This window comes from Saccostrea cucullata, unplaced genomic scaffold, assembly GCF_032062105.1.
Source record: "Saccostrea cucullata isolate Sc308-1 unplaced genomic scaffold, CSIRO_AGI_Scuc_v1 ctg7354, whole genome shotgun sequence".
NCBI classification, from domain to species: domain Eukaryota; kingdom Metazoa; phylum Mollusca; class Bivalvia; order Ostreida; family Ostreidae; genus Saccostrea; species Saccostrea cuccullata.
The window spans coordinates 1-16,535 of NW_026927895.1; the positions used below are offsets into that span (position 1 = coordinate 1).

Below are 16,535 nucleotides of genomic sequence, written 5' to 3' on the forward strand. Positions count from 1 at the left end.
TACAATATAAGCATAAAGTTTAATAATTCAAAAATTTTAGTGTGGTTGTGGGCTCCTTAACTCTGACAAACAGCCGCTCCACCCCTCCCGGTGCTGGCACGAAAAAGGTCCTTCACTGTTCAGTGACCCAGAGTGTCGAGCAGCTTTCCAACGGCAATTGTTAGTGTTCCCATGAGTGAAAAATTGGAGAGAGGAACTTATTGCAGCATTTAAACACGTTTGGTTTTCATTTCTTACAGGACCACATTTAACGATAGATGCCTGTCTCTAGTAGGTAACCCCCCCCCCCCCCACGTGCATTCTCCATTCACAATACACAGTACCAAACTGCATTAACCGAAATACAAATAAATATATAAAAAGAAAATATATCAAGCAATATACCTCAACTCCTTTTATTTTTCATTAAAATCAATCCACGCTAGTCTATAATTTATCCATAATTTATATTGATAAATTGTTTATATTTACTGACATTTCCGTTTTTCAGCATACGGATTTATATATAATAACCCCATTGTAAATTACAGATGAAATAAGAAATAAATTACCAACAAAATATGTATTATATATTATTAAAGAATATTTATTTTATTTCTGTTTATTTTAGTGCATGTGGAATATTCCATGTACGAGTGAATTGGTCTCTAGTGATGACGTATTACGCATCTTATGAACGATAACTCATTATATGAACGATAACTCATGTTCGACTTCTTTTACGCCATATCTTCTAGTCATATCCGTCTTTATACATGTATATGTATTTGGAATGTCCATGCTGTTCCCTCTTACACAGGTTGTAAGACATTTAAATTATGTAAAGGAGAAGGTCCGAAAACTGTCCATTCTGTGAGAGAAAGAACTATTCGAGACCCGAAGTTTTTTCTCTCACAGAATGAATAATTTGAGGACTTTATCTTACTTTAAAAATTTTTTTTTATGTAATCCTTTATGTTTTATTACATAATATGGCATAATAGCAAAATAAAATTAAGTAGACAAAAGCTGTCATTTAAGTTAAGAAGAGTTTTGTCAACTTATTGTACGGTTACAGGTGACTTAATGTACAGGTTTTAAGTTTCAAAATCTGTTATGCTATATAATGTACTGAAAACACTAAAATTTAATTTTTATTCAAATTTAATAAAATCATCCAGGATATTTGAAATTGAATATTTTATTTTTAAAATTGCTTTTAATTAAAATTACGCAAACTATCAATAATAAAGATTTCCTTGTTAAAATTAAACAATTTCCAGTTCCTTCACGTAAATTATAACGAAGAGTGTACGTTTAATGCGGGGGAAATGGGTCCTTGATATTAAAAAAATATTGAGACTTTTCCCCCAAAGAACCCTCCAATTATTAATTTTATATCATTATTACACTTATAAAAATAATTCAGGTTTATTGTACCACGAAGTTATAAGTTAAAAACCATAGACTCTTAAAAAAATGGTGATATATTTGAAAACAAGGAAGATATTTTCAAAAAGGCCATTAACGAGGTAACAATGTCGTAATACTATAAAAAAAAACTTTAAATTAAAAAAAAATTCAGGCGAATGACCAAAAAACATGTATATGCAATTAAATACTTAGCACTATTTATTGAGAGAGGTGGAACTCAATACACCTGCTAGATCACAGTTCAAACTTTCGAACATTATTAATCAAAATGTTGACATCAACAAATGACCGCCTGTTTACACTTACGGTTCCTCTACAAACGAGACTTTGTTCCTGAAAGTTCAAGTTTGGTTCATGTTCCTCAAGTATATAATTAGTATTATTTGACAACTTGCCTGAAATGGACACCATAGACTCCAAAATAAGCTGTATAATAATATTAATTATGAATTGTTTGTGATACAATAATAAGTGAAACAATCGTTAATTTTTGCTTTATATATACATGTGTGAAAAATTATTTGATAGTACATCTATAATATAAAGAACAGTAATCATGATACTAGTATTCAAATTAAATGTCTATAATAATGTCTGTAAATTATCTATAAAAAGATACAATTCAATGTATTGTAGAATGCCACAAACCCATATACATCTTAACACATAAACCTAAATTATCTTGATCAGCATTTTAATTGTGCGTAAGAGAGAAATATTAAATTCTAAAGAAGAAATAATTATACAGAAAAAATTGAAGCAAACAATTTTATTTTTTTCCCCTTACATAGGCATTCTATTTATCAAAATGATATTTTGACTTTCTAGTCCAGTCAGAAGATTTTAAAAAATGAGCAGATATGAACAACGATCAATCTTATTAAAATTTAGTGAACAAGGCATAAAACTCACGAGTTGGAATCAGGTGTCGAGGAGGAGTAAGTATCCCATGTAGAGGTAGACAGGACATTAAGTAGCAAAACTCAGCATGAAAACAAAGGCCTAACAATTGATATGGAGGTTGGGTTCTTTAGAAGATAATCTAACAAACAAGATTTTTGATAAACGTGATGGCTTTAACTTTTCAATCGTCATTTTCCCTTACTTATGCAGCGATATACCTTCATCACCTGCATACTAGTACGGAGTTTTTATATCTCAGTCGATTCGATACGCAAGAACATGCTCTGCATATTTGCAATTTCTTAAATGAGGTAAATTATTGATTAACAAGTTGATGAAACAAGAATATCAGCAGTGTCACTGAAAGTCATCATTTCGAAAGTTTTATGGTCGATACAAATACCTTGTCAGCAAATACAATTCATCACTGAGTCAAATGCTGACTTTTTAAATACTAATTGTTAGTCCATTATTTATATACTGAATTGATGATGGATTTTCCCTTGTTTCCCGATCAAGACAAGGAGCTCATGGCGGGTGTGACCGATCGGCAAGGGTTGCACAATCCTCCATGTCACCTGATCCCACCTCTGATGTTTTAGAGGTCCGTGGTAATTTGCTCTGCTCCTATCTTAACAATGATCAATCTTTAAAAAAAAGACCGGTATGTAATAACTAAACTAATGATAGCTTATGGCAAATGTAAAGGTTTTCAAATGCAAGGCAAAATTCAGAGAAAAAGAAATGTTAGTACTGAAAGAATACACTTGTCTCTAGAGTCACTAAGAAATTCCAAAGGTGGAAGTAGGTGTACGCATCCCAAGTCGACCGTTCTTATCTGCCATTAGCCCAAAATATTGATTGTACATAGACAGAATAACCTGTTGTCAAAGAACGAGGGCGCTTTTGATTGGCATTCGGCAGGAATCTGGGCATAATTGAAAAGTGAAAATTTTATCGACATGTCACATGAAATTTTAACATTTTTAAGCGGTTAGCTAGCTAACCGCTTTATGGCATGGGCTCCAAAAAACCGGAAACTTCCATAAGGCGCTACCTATCGACATCGCTTTATCGCACGTAACCTTATCCTTCTGCAACCAAAACCGGAAACTTCCACAAGGCGCTACCTAACGACAACGGTAACTTCAGCAAAGCGCTTCCTATGATTTGTATACTGTTGGCGTAATACGCCCCCTGGTGAGAGATTGACAATATGCTGTGTATGAAGAGTGGCTATTATAACGATTATATCGAATTCTTATTAGTATTTACCAAAGCATTGACAATACTTAGAACACTTACTTCAAAGAACTGAGAATTAGGTCCTTATTACATGTACATCGTGCGATCGCGATTTATAGCAACTGTTAGTTTATTTTTGAAAGTTGAACGATACGGTTAATTACACAGCAGGTTGAAGGTTATTACAGACTGCAGAAACATCAGCAAATCTCTCGATCGAGTTTGATTTTCCTTGCCAAAGTATTAAGAAACACCATTTATTAAGTTAAGTAATACCTGAAAAACGCTTTTATAAAAACACCGAATGCATCTGTAAGTTTTACACTTTTTGTAACGTTTTTATGGAAACAATAGGATTACCTCCACAGTGAAACGTTTGTTTTTCTTCTCTTTTCTTCTCTGTCTAATAAACAGATTATAAAAGCTCTGCTCCCAGGGGTAAATTCTCTACTCCGTCTTTGATAATTTATTACAATCGATCATAAGGGATCACTTACTTTTAGTTTTGAAAAAAATAATGGGGCACTTAAAGTAGTAAAATTAATTTTGAAAAAAAAAATGGAGAAATATATATTAATTAATCAGCATTGTGATCCTCTTCTAAAAATCAACCGATGTTATTTTCACAGAAGAATGAGGTATGAAAAATCTTGGCAATTAGCAAAAATTTAAAATATATACTTAATGCTTATTCATAAGTTTTGAAAATTTGATCAATTCCTAGGGAACGTATTATTAGCTGTGAAAATACTTTTTAAATTTGAATTTGTCCAATTTGTCGATTATTGTTTTGAGCGTTTGAGAAGAATTAAATTAAAATACAGGTGTTTAGAGGCACATTGATAGAAAAGAAATCAGTGTATATTGTTTAACCGACATATTGAAGAAAGTGACACTGATAACTTCTTAAGTTACACTGATTTTTAGTGTACATTTGGATTTTTAAATACTAGTATTGATTGATTAGACAACTTTCCTTTTCACGTTTTATTTGAGAACAATATTGCATGAAGAGTATATGGCAAATACACATTATATGTACTTATCTAGACATATTGTGCAAGACTTCTTTTAAATGATTCTCATATACCATTTACTTTATTCGAACATTTACTTGTTTGAAAAGTCAATAAAGTACATTTCATAAAGCTTGATAATCTTGTTTACTCGCCAGTCTTCCCGTAGAAGTAGTAGTTTATAATATTACTAAACGGAAGTATTCAGTATCTGTATCAAAATACAGAATGATCAATGATCGATTTAAGAAGAAAAGCTGACTCCTGAAAGTTCAAGAGGTGGGATCCGTTGCCTAGAAGAAGTAAGCATCCCTCGTTGACAGGTTAATTATATAGCCGCGATGCCTACACAACTGAAGCTCTCTGATATCAATTCATTTACAAAGTCTCTGCTCAGCCATCCTTTTTTCTCTGACTAGCCAGCTGAAGATCTACACTACTCCAAATCCATTAATCTAAAGAATTTAACTTGTCATTTTTTTAGTTGTTTGCTATAGTAGGCTTTACAATTACCTAATTTCAGATTCATTAGAGCATAAAAGACAATTACATTTTCAACATCAACATAATTGTTTTCATCCAGAGAGCAATTGGATGCCATCAAGAGAGAACTTTTAAAAATGCACTTCCTGTCTTTCAAACTGAAGAAATCTCATGTTTAAATTTTGAAACATGCATTTCAATCTAATTAAATTTATTTAAATGTTCCAAATCCGCTACCGCTTCTGAAACATCTAACATCCCATTCGGGGTCACATCAAAGCGACCTTTCGATTATGAATACATGTACAAGTAAACACAAACACTTTGGCCATGTAGATTCAAGCCTCGGTAAACAATTCTCAAATTAATTCCACGGCTACATATCATCATTATTGATACTGTCTTACGTTGAATTAAAGTAATTTTGGAATAAAATTCATGTATAGTCTGCAGTCTGGCATCTGAACGTGAATAATGCAAACGAAAGAGCACAAACTATACAAGATACCCCACACGTCATACATAACACAGCTTTTGCAATGCATATTTTGTTTACTACAAACTCCTCGGGTGTTTTGGTTCGGTGGTGAAAACAAGAAAATCATCTGAACTATAAGCCAAGATTTCGGAGGAACCATTTTCTTTGGCTAATCGAAGATTCACTCTTACATGACCCCAAATAGGATGTTGTTAGATGTTTGAGAAGCAGTAGCAGATTCGGCCGGCCCGGAACATTTAATTTTGATTAGATTGCATCCATCTGTGACATCAGTTTGGAATGTTATTGGTTTTACTATTAAGTAAAGTATTACAAAAACAGAATGTCTGGGTTTTTTTTCTCTGATGACACTGGACAAAGATATGCATACTTAAATATCATCATTTTATGCACTTTTTTCGGTACATATTAGATGAAAACATGCGAACCGCTTTTCAGTACTTTCAGTACTTTGATTTTTTTATTTATCGGTTTCCTGTGCAAGAGGAAAGGAAAATATTTTCCCGAAATTGAGCTTTGATTTACTAAAAAGTAACTTGAAAATTGGCCAGATCGGACATCTGGTACAAAATTGTACATTTTTAAACACGTTTTTCTAAAATTTTTCTATCTCTGGGTCTTCTCTCCATGATTTTGAAACGTTATCTGTGTGTGTTTTAATCCAAAGAAACGAATACACTTTTTTAAAAAATGGAGAAAAGACCCAGAGACCACGAAAAATGAACTTTTCTCCAAAAAATCCAAATGTGTGAATGTGGTGCTTCTTTGTCCTTTTAATGTCCTCTGTACATGTGTAGCGGTGATAGTTCAGTAAGTTGGGTTACCTGTTCAGTGCACTCGAAGCGAACAGTTTTTGGTTCGAGTCTGGCATGGGGCGTTAATTTTTTTTCCATGCAAACAACAATTTATTTTGTCAGTTTCTTTTTATGTACTGATGTATCATAAAATTTTGAATCAGATAAATTTTGGTGCAGTTTGGTTCTAGAGCGAAATCAATTCTAATCTTCTATTCTTTAAAGTACATGTACACGTATCATGCATCTATGCATATGTAACCAGGGTTATGTATTATTTAATGCCTTTAATTACTATACTTGCGCTGCGTATATGTGAGAATGTGGTGTGAAAGACTTTGTGTGAATGAGGTTGTTGTTATTTTTAGACACTAGACGGACAGTCACATGACTTTATCCTATTCACCAAATTCCCGCTTTCACGCACTAACATCGGGCACTCTGAGCCTAGCCGTTGAATTGGTTAGATGTGTACTCTACTCTATAGTCAATAACAGATAGTAATATTTGTAATTCCTGTGTGTGTCCCGGTAAGAATCTATTCTAAAGTAAAGTCTATTATGTTTTAATTATCTGTCTAAATGTCTGTCTATGTGTCGTCTATATGTTGTGTGTAATTGTAATATTTCAGGTTTTTGACGTCTTATTTCAACATTAATAAATATAATATTGAACCTGAACCAGATTGTTAGTTCTGATGTTTTACCACTGGCTACAAATGGCGCCCACGCAATTCTAATAAACCGGGACATCACACCAAAGCTTTATTTCCTTGGAATCTCAATCCCCGGGGGACGGACTTATTGAGACGAGGACCGTGGCTGAGACGAGCCGGAGCGGTTACTTCTATTTTCACGCCAGTACCTATACCATGGAAACCCATATGAAGAGGTGATTCTGTGTGTGTTTGTGCCTGTGCGTTTATATTCCGTTATTACCAAGGAACGACAGAGTGAAAAAGTGTGTCAACTTTACGACGAATTCAGTGTTTCACGAATGGCGGGAATACGCACGGATCCAAAGGCGCGGCGAACCACGTGACCCGCACGAACCGCATTGATCCGCGAGGAAACTCGGAACTAAGCAACGAGGCCTCAGGTACTGTGTAATTCAGTGATTACTTATCTATTCTTATATGATGTGATTATCCTGTGTTGTATTTGTGTCTGTATTTGTGCTGTGAAAGATTGAATTTGTTTTGTCATTTTGTCATCTTCTTGCATAGGGAATTCCCGAGTTTATTTTTAGATCTAAATTTAGAACAAGCTTCCGGAAATTCTTTAAACAGCTGATCGATCAATTTTGTTTTTCGATTTCTTTATTTTCATTTCTGTTTAACATTTGAACTTTATTTTTTTTCTTGGTGTTTATAAAAGCAATATTTTTTTTTAATTCAGGCCTGCTATTTATTTACTTGTAAGGTTATTTGTTTATTTTGTTTTGATTTTTTTTTTCTGAAAAATTGTAAAGTTTATCATTTCTGTTTTGGAATTGAAATTTATTTGTGTACTTTTGGAAATTGATTATACCGGGAATTAGTTAAAAAAAATCTTGTATTAGAAATTAGGTCATCATTTCTTTGCACTTCCCTTGCATGCTACTAACCTTTGCACTGACATGGCAACTTTGACCTTTAGTGACAGATGATGTGCATGAGTGTTACTTTGTCTGAGTGTGTGTATATGCTTGCCAATGATATTTTTCATGAGATTTGCATATTGCATATCTGCGCTGCGTTTTTATGAATTGATATAACAGGTGATTACAGGTTACTTGTACTTTATCAAGTTTATTACTAGTAAGTGATACATTTGAGTGACCATTAGTTGAACTTTAGTGTTATTGAAAGTTTGTTTGACTTGTGTAGAAAGTTGAAGAGTCTAAAATGGCAGATAAGGTTGAAGAGTCTAAAAAGGCAGATAAGGTGTCTGAAAAACTCAAGAAGTTACTTGATAAGGCTAAAGAAGAGGGTGGTTCATTGCATGAGGAAAGTAAGTTGGACTTTGCAGGTGTTTCAGAGGCGGATGTTCCAAAAACAAGTACTCCTGTTGTAAGTAAAGATCAAAAGCCATTAATGTTCCCCAATGCTAAAACTTCTGAACCATATCAATTCCCACCCCCTCCCAGTGTACCAGCTGACATTGGTAAAGGTGACCCCTATGGTGAGGTTAAATTTAAGAGTTTCAGTGGTTTACCCCCTCAAAGCAATCCCTTTAAATTAAGTCAACAAGGGAACACATCCCATTTTTATGAGGTAACACATTCTCAAATCCCTAGAATTCCCCAGTTTTCTGGTGATGAACCCCCACAAAAGGGTGATGTTACTTATAGAGAGTGGCGATATGAGGTTCAGTGTCTTATGAATGATCCTGAAATAAAAGAGACAGTTATTATTCAGAGTATCAGAAGATCTCTGAGGGGTACAGCTAAAACCATGCTTATTCCTCTTGGTGAAAAAGCTAGTGTACAAGAAATACTTGACAAACTAAATATTTTATTTGGTGAAGTGTCAAATAATGCTATGATCATGCAAGAGTTCTTTAATGCATATCAATTTCAGGGTGAGTGTGCAACATCTTTTGGGTGTAGATTAGAAAGCATGTTACAGAATGCAATTGACAATGGTTATTTGAATAAATCATCAAAGAATGATTTACTCCGTCATAAATTCTGGACTTCGTTGAGTTCTGATCGGTTAAAATCACAAACGCGTCATAAGTACGATACGCTTAAGAACTATGATCAGCTTTTACTTGAGATTAGAAGGGTTGAGAAAGAAATTATGATCAACAAAAAGAGTTCAGAAAAGGTGAGTCAAGGTGTTGATAAAAATCCCAGGTTACATCAACATGGTATATCAGTAGAAAGTGAAGCTGAGGAAAGAATTAACAAGAAAATTCAGAATTTACAGACAGAGTTAGAGGGTAAGATTGAGGATAAGTTTAGTCAGATTTTGATGAAACTTGATGCACCTAAAGTTGACTCTAGACAAGATTATAGTAGAGGGAGAGGTAGCTTCAGAGGAAGACAGAGTACTAACCGAGGAAGAGGTGAGTATTTTAGGGGAAATTCTCACAGTAGTGACTCCTACAGAGGAAGTCGAGGAAACCTGCAAAGAGGTCAGTATAGAGGATATGGTAAGCCCAAGGGACAGTATCATAGTTCAGGGACAGAGAAGCATGACCCAAACTTTTAGTGGTCTCTACTAGTGGCCGAGGAGAGACCAGTGTACTCAGAGGTAATGGCCAACAAATTAAATGTGACATGATTGGTGAGTCAAATGAAGTAGAAATTGTGTTACAGGGTGTGACTATGAATGCTTTATTAGACAGTGGGTCTATGATTACAACATTGTCTGATAAAGAGTACAACAATCTTATAGACAAACCAGAGTTGAAAGAGTTGTCTACCCTTGGACTGCAAATATCTGTAGCGGATGGTTCAGTTCTGCAGTACAAAGGTTACATTGAGTGTACAATCAAGTTACTCGATATTGAACTATTTGTTCCAATCGTGATAGTACCAAATACAGAGTTCAACAGACACTGTCCTGTTATTGTTGGAACAAATATTTTGAGAATCTGTAGAGATTATTACTCGCATATGTCCTGTCAGTTACCTGATGCGTGGCAATTGGCTATTGACAGTACACAGTGCAAGTCATATTGTGTCAAGACAACTAGTAAGAAAAACATAACTATAGAACCATATCAGTCGCTTGTTGTCAATGGAATAGCAAGAGGTGTAGACAGAAATATTTCTACTTTAGTGACTGAGAATTCTCATAGTAATGACAGTTATGCAGTGTGTCCGAGAGTTGTCACTTTGTCACAGAATATTGTCAAACCCAAAGTCAAAGTCAAGGTGTGCAATATTTCTGCTAAACCTATTACACTGAGACCCAATTCAATACTTTGTTCTCTACAGGAAGCAAAAGTTATTGAAAGTGTATCTACCCTAAAGGGGAATAACTCTCAGTCAGATAAGGTGAATCCTATAGAGTTGGGTGTGAAAGTAGATAGGACTTCATTATCAGAACCACAGTTTAAAACTGTGAACCAATTACTGACAAGGTATAGTCATGTTTTCTCCAGAGGTCCATTGGATCTAGGGAAGACAGACTTGGTCAAGCATAGTATCAAACTTGAAGATAAGACTCCATTTAAGTTACCTTACAGGAGAATACCTCCTGGTATGTATGATGAAGTGAGACAGCATATCAAAGAAATGCTAGAGGCAGGTGTGATAAGAGAATCCCACAGTAACTATAGTTCTAATGTTGTCTTAGTTAGAAAAACAGACGGTTCTCTTCGCTTTTGTATCGATATGCGTGTTTTGAATTCAAAGACTCGTAAAGACTGTTACATGCTACCACGCTTTGACGATGTCATTGATACACTGAGTGGTGCCAAGTACTTCAGTAAATTAGACTTGCGGTCAGGATACTGGCAGGTGGAGATAGAGGAACAGGACAAACACAAAACAGCTTTCTCAGTAGGTAACTTTGGATTTTACGAATGTAATAGAATGTGTTTTGGCTTGACAAATGCTCCAGCAACGTTTCAAAGACTTATGGAGAAATGCATGGGTGAAATTCATCTCAAAGAGTGTTTGATTTTTCTTGACGATATTTTGATTTTTTCCAAAACTTTCGAGGAACATTGTAAACGTTTAGAAAAAGTGTTTCAGAGATTAGAAGAACATGGCTTAAAACTTAAACCTTCAAAATGTGAATTTTTCAAACAGTCTGTTACATATCTAGGTCATATTATTTCAGAGTCAGGAATTTCCACGGACCCAGAAAAAGTTGCTGCTGTTGCGGAATGGCCAACACCTACCAATGTTAAGGAGCTGAGACAGTTTTTAGGGTTCATCGGCTACTACCGGCGATTTGTGAAGAACTTTGCCAGTATCATTGCTCCACTGAACAACTTATTGAAAGGCCATGAGACCAAAACTAGTAAGAAGCAGAAGGCACTCAGTAAACCAAACTCCAAGAAGAAACCAGTACCATGGATTTGGACAGAAACGGAGGAAAAGGCTTTCCGGGACATCAAGGAAAAATTGACAACACCACCTGTCTTAGGGTATGCAGAATACAACAAGCCTTTTATACTACATACGGATGCCAGTTCCAAAGGCCTGGGAGCAATCCTGTATCAAGTGCAAGGAGGTCAAAAGAGGGTGATTGCGTACGCAAGCAGAGGACTGAGACCCAGTGAGAAGAACTACGCTGCACACAAGCTCGAGTTCTTGGCGCTTAAGTGGGCGGTATGTGATAAGCTACATGACTACCTGTACGGGAATCAGTTTGAGGTAATCACGGACAACAATCCGCTAACTTACATATTCACCAAGGCCAAGCTTGATGCAACAAGCCAGAGATGGGTAGCCAGTCTTACTAATTATAACTTCCAGATTTCATACAGAAGTGGAAACTTAAATGCAGATGCTGATGGTCTATCCAGGAAACCAGTGGTTTTTAAGGACACGGTTAAGGCTCTTTGTAATGCTGCTTCAGTACAGATACCATGTTGCCAGAGTGTTTCCGAGGAAGATGCCCCTCAAGCCGCGGATGAGGAGATTTTCCCCAGCGACACACTCAGCAGTCATGACTGGATAGAAGAACAGTCCAGAGATCAAGCCATCAACAGAGTTCTACAGATCCTGAAAAGCGATTTCCGACCCAGGGGAGGAAATATACGGAAAGAATCTCCAGATGTTCAGAGGTACATGAGAATTTTGAAGAAGCTGCAAGTGGTAGATGGAGTTCTTTGTAAAACCGCTTTCCAGGATGATAAGAGATCTTATCAGTTAGTAGTCCCAGAGAGTTTTCGATCAGTTGCATTACAGGGAATACATGATGATGTCGGACACCCAGGAAAAGATAAAACCCTTTGGTTAGCCAGACAGAGATTTTATTGGCCAGGCATGGAGAACGACATCACTAGGAAGATAGAGACCTGTAATAGATGCATATGTAGTAAAACACCTGTGAGACCTGCAGCAGAACTTATACCGATTGTGACGACAAGACCCATGGAGTTAGTTTGCATAGATTTTCTGAGTTTAGAACAATCCAAAGGAGGCTTCGAGAGTATTTTAGTCATAACGGATCACTTTACCAGATTCGCTCAAGCCATTCCATGTAAAAATCAAACTGCTCATACTACAGCTAAAGCTTTATTTGATAACTTCTTTCTACATTACAGCTTTCCTGAGAAATTACACAGTGACCAAGGACGTAACTTTGAGTCAAAAGTAATCCAAGAACTCTGCAAACTCCTAGGAATAAAGAAAACAAGGACTACGCCGTACCACCCGATGGGAAATGGCTCAGCTGAGCGATTCAACCAAACACTCATCAAAATGCTCTCAACACTCAACGAGAAGCAGAAGTCAGACTGGAAATCCCATGTTGCTCCACTTGTTCAAGCCTACAATGCGACCAGAAATGATGCAACGGGATACACTCCACACTACCTGATGTTCGGTTGGCATCCTAAGCTTCCCATAGATGTATTCTTTGGTATGGACTTGGAACACGAGAAAGGAGATCACCATGGTTATGTTGAGAAACTTAAGGACAGGATGGTGTCAGCATATAGACATGCCTCTCAAGAAGCTAGGAGAATATCTGACAAGAACAAGAATAAGTATGACCAGAGAGTGAGGTTCTGTAAGCTGGAGATTGGAGACAGAGTCCTTGTGCGGAAAGTAGGATTAAAGGGAAAGAATAAACTAGCAGACAGATGGGATTCAGAAGTTTATGTTATCACAGAAATTCCCAATCCCGAGATCCCTGTTTTCAGAGTGAAGAGTACATCAGGACGAGCCACAAAGACACTGCACAGAAATATGCTGCTACCATTTAACCAGATACCAGCATGTGACATTGATGAACCTGTTGTTTATAGGACACCTGTGACAAGGAGGAACAAGAAGCCTAAGAATTCTGATGAACTTCCGGAGTCCGATTCTGAGAGTTCGGATGATGAAGTAACAATTGAAGTGAAATCAAGGATACCCAGAAATAGAGATGAGTTCAGCAAAGAATCATCAGATCAACACAGTGTATCAAGATCTAAAGTTTCTAGTGTATCAGATGGTACTAATCAAAATATTTCTTCATTTCAGAATTCAAGTCCTTCCTTTCAGAGTGTGAGTTCTCCCAGACAGTCAGGTTACACCAGTGAGTCAGACAGCAGTAGTACCAGAGCTTCTGTGAGCGGTCCACATAGTCAGTTTATTTCAGACCAATCACAGTCGCCTTTACCGATTTTGCCGAGACGGTCGACCAGAATGAAAAAATTCCCAGATCGGTATGGGGAATGGATAATGTAAACGGTTTTTTATGATATTGCTTTATGCCGAGAACCGATTTTTATGCTGAAAACTGCTTTTATGCCGAAATGTTTTTATGATGCAGTTTACCCGGGATTTTAATAAATTAAAATAAAAATTTAAAAAAAAAAAATATTATAATAATGACCATATTCATTATTCCCCTAATCCTTAAACTCATTGTATATAATAATTTGTGTCTAGTGTTTATGGGATTAGCTCTTAAAAGTTGTAAAACTTTAATGAGGTGTATTGAGGTACGTGTAAATAGTTTCATGACTTGTGTGTCATATGGAGTATGGAGGAATTCATTGGTCAGGTATTCCTACATTGATTGGTACATTTGTATATTATGTGTCTTGTTGATGTTTGAAGTTTGATGGTCATTGATGAGGTTTTAATTTAATTACTTGATTTCATTGTGGTGAGTTGTATCAGGTAAATTGGTTTTTATTTATATTTCATGGTTACTATTATTGTACATACTTCTTTGGAAATGTCAGGAGCCATTTCAACGAAGAGGGGGAGTATGTAACCAGGGTTATGTATTATTTAATGCCTTTAATTACTATACTTGCGCTGCGTATATGTGAGAATGTGGTGTGAAAGACTTTGTGTGAATGAGGTTGTTGTTATTTTTAGACACTAGACGGACAGTCACATGACTTTATCCTATTCACCAAATTCCCGCTTTCACGCACTAACATCGGGCACTCTGAGCCTAGCCGTTGAATTGGTTAGATGTGTACTCTACTCTATAGTCAATAACAGATAGTAATATTTGTAATTCCTGTGTGTGTCCCGGTAAGAATCTATTCTAAAGTAAAGTCTATTATGTTTTAATTATCTGTCTAAATGTCTGTCTATGTGTCGTCTATATGTTGTGTGTAATTGTAATATTTCAGGTTTTTGACGTCTTATTTCAACATTAATAAATATAATATTGAACCTGAACCAGATTGTTAGTTCTGATGTTTTACCACTGGCTACACATATCTATTTTAGGTATTTATTTTTGTGAAATATTACCACGGTATGTTATAGTACCCCCTAGGAAAAACGAACATAAATGTTACAATTTCACTAAATCTTTCAAACTACAATGAAGCGCATTGAAGTGGTAAAATTTTCCATTTGGATGAAACGTTCTGAGTCATGTTTTGAACGTCAATTATAACATAAAGACACGCCCATTTCATTAGAAACGAAAAAGCATTATTCGTCGTAATGTTTTAGGTCACCCCACTTTCCGCGACAAGCAACATGAGTTACACTAAAATGAAGATTTTTAAATAAGAGAAAACTATATACAGAGTCCCCACTTTTGTAAAAGACGCATTGCAACGAATTTGTACATAATTATGATTTTATCATGTTTATTGGAGTTAGCATAACACATGTATCAGTCGAACACGTGCTTACTCGCTGTTTATGTAGACCGTCAATTTGATTGGCTATTATATTTATGGAATACCTGTTCTGCAGGTATTTGATTGAATCATTTGACCGATTTTTCCTTTCTAAAGAAATGGGCGTGTCTTAAGATGGCTCAAAACGTTCCATCCAAACGGAAAATTTTACCACTTCAATGCGCTTCATTGTACAATGAAGCGCATTGAAGTGGTAAAATTTTCCGTTCGAATGGAACGTTTTGAGCTATCTTTAGAACGTTTATTGTCATCTTATGACACGCCCATTTCTTTAGAAATGGATAAAACGGTCAAGTTGTTTCTTCAAATACCTGTAGAACAGGTTTTCCATAAATATAATAGCCAATCAAATTGAGGATCTAAACAAACACCGAGTAAACACGTGTTCGACCGAAACATGTGTTGTGGTAACTTCAATAGACATGTTAAGTTAAAAAATATGTACATATTCGTTGCAATTTGTGTTTTACAGAAGCGGGGAGTCTCTAACTTCCTCTTCTATTTTTTTTAAAGCTCCATTTCAGTGTAACTCATGGTGCTTGTCGCGAAGAATGGGGTGTCCTAAAACTACGACGAATATTTCTTTCTCGTTTCTAAAAATATGGGCGTGTCATTATGTTATAATTGACGTTCAAAATATGACTCAGAACTTTTCATCCAAACGTAAAATGTTACCACTTCAATGCGCTTCATTGTATATGAAAAAAACCTATGGACGTGTTTGTAAAATCTGACCAGCTACAATGTATGTTCAGCCAACCAAATCATGGACATTTAAACCATAAATGTTTCATACAAATGATCCCTGCAGATCACTCGCCAAATGCGACCATCTTCTTTGTAATAAATAGGGTATAACAATTGGTACTGGACATGACTGTCAAAATACGACCCAATGATAGGTTGCATATGCTAACAAGATAATTAAAACGGCCCTAGGATTCATTTCTAGAATTAAATGCTGACTTCAAACGAGTTTGTTGAAATCTTTTTAAAATAAACTTATCTGTCAGTAGCCTTCCCGATTTATAAATCGATTGTCGTCAGAATATACTCTTATGTTCAAATAAGATAGGAGACAAAACACCATATACAGATGATAACGGAATGTTATACTTTATAAATAAAGAAAGTAGTTTACGCAAACTACATTTCTCATAATTTATCACCTAGTACAAATAACTTGAAAAAGAAAACTTTAAACAGCTTCATGTAGTACATTCTTAAAGGTGCATAGACACAGATTTGAATTTAATATTTTCTGTATAATATTATGACTTATGTTGTAATAGCATTTCAGCATGATAATATACAGAAAATTTGAGAAAATATTAATTTCAAATCTGTGTCTATGCACCTTTAAACAAATATGGCTTTTTTATTCAATGAAATATGGAAATAACAAACA

General features: G+C 35.5%; 1 protein-coding gene across 1 annotated transcript; it reads left to right on the forward strand.

The window, feature by feature from the left end:
* Positions 1-8,238: 8,238 nt before the first annotated feature.
* On the forward strand, positions 8,239-9,549 carry LOC134275793 (zinc finger CCHC domain-containing protein 18-like). Its single transcript, XM_062758084.1, has one exon. It carries the CDS (start codon positions 8,239-8,241, stop codon positions 9,547-9,549), a length of 1,311 nt encoding a protein of 436 aa, XP_062614068.1.
* Positions 9,550-16,535: the final 6,986 nt, after the last annotated feature.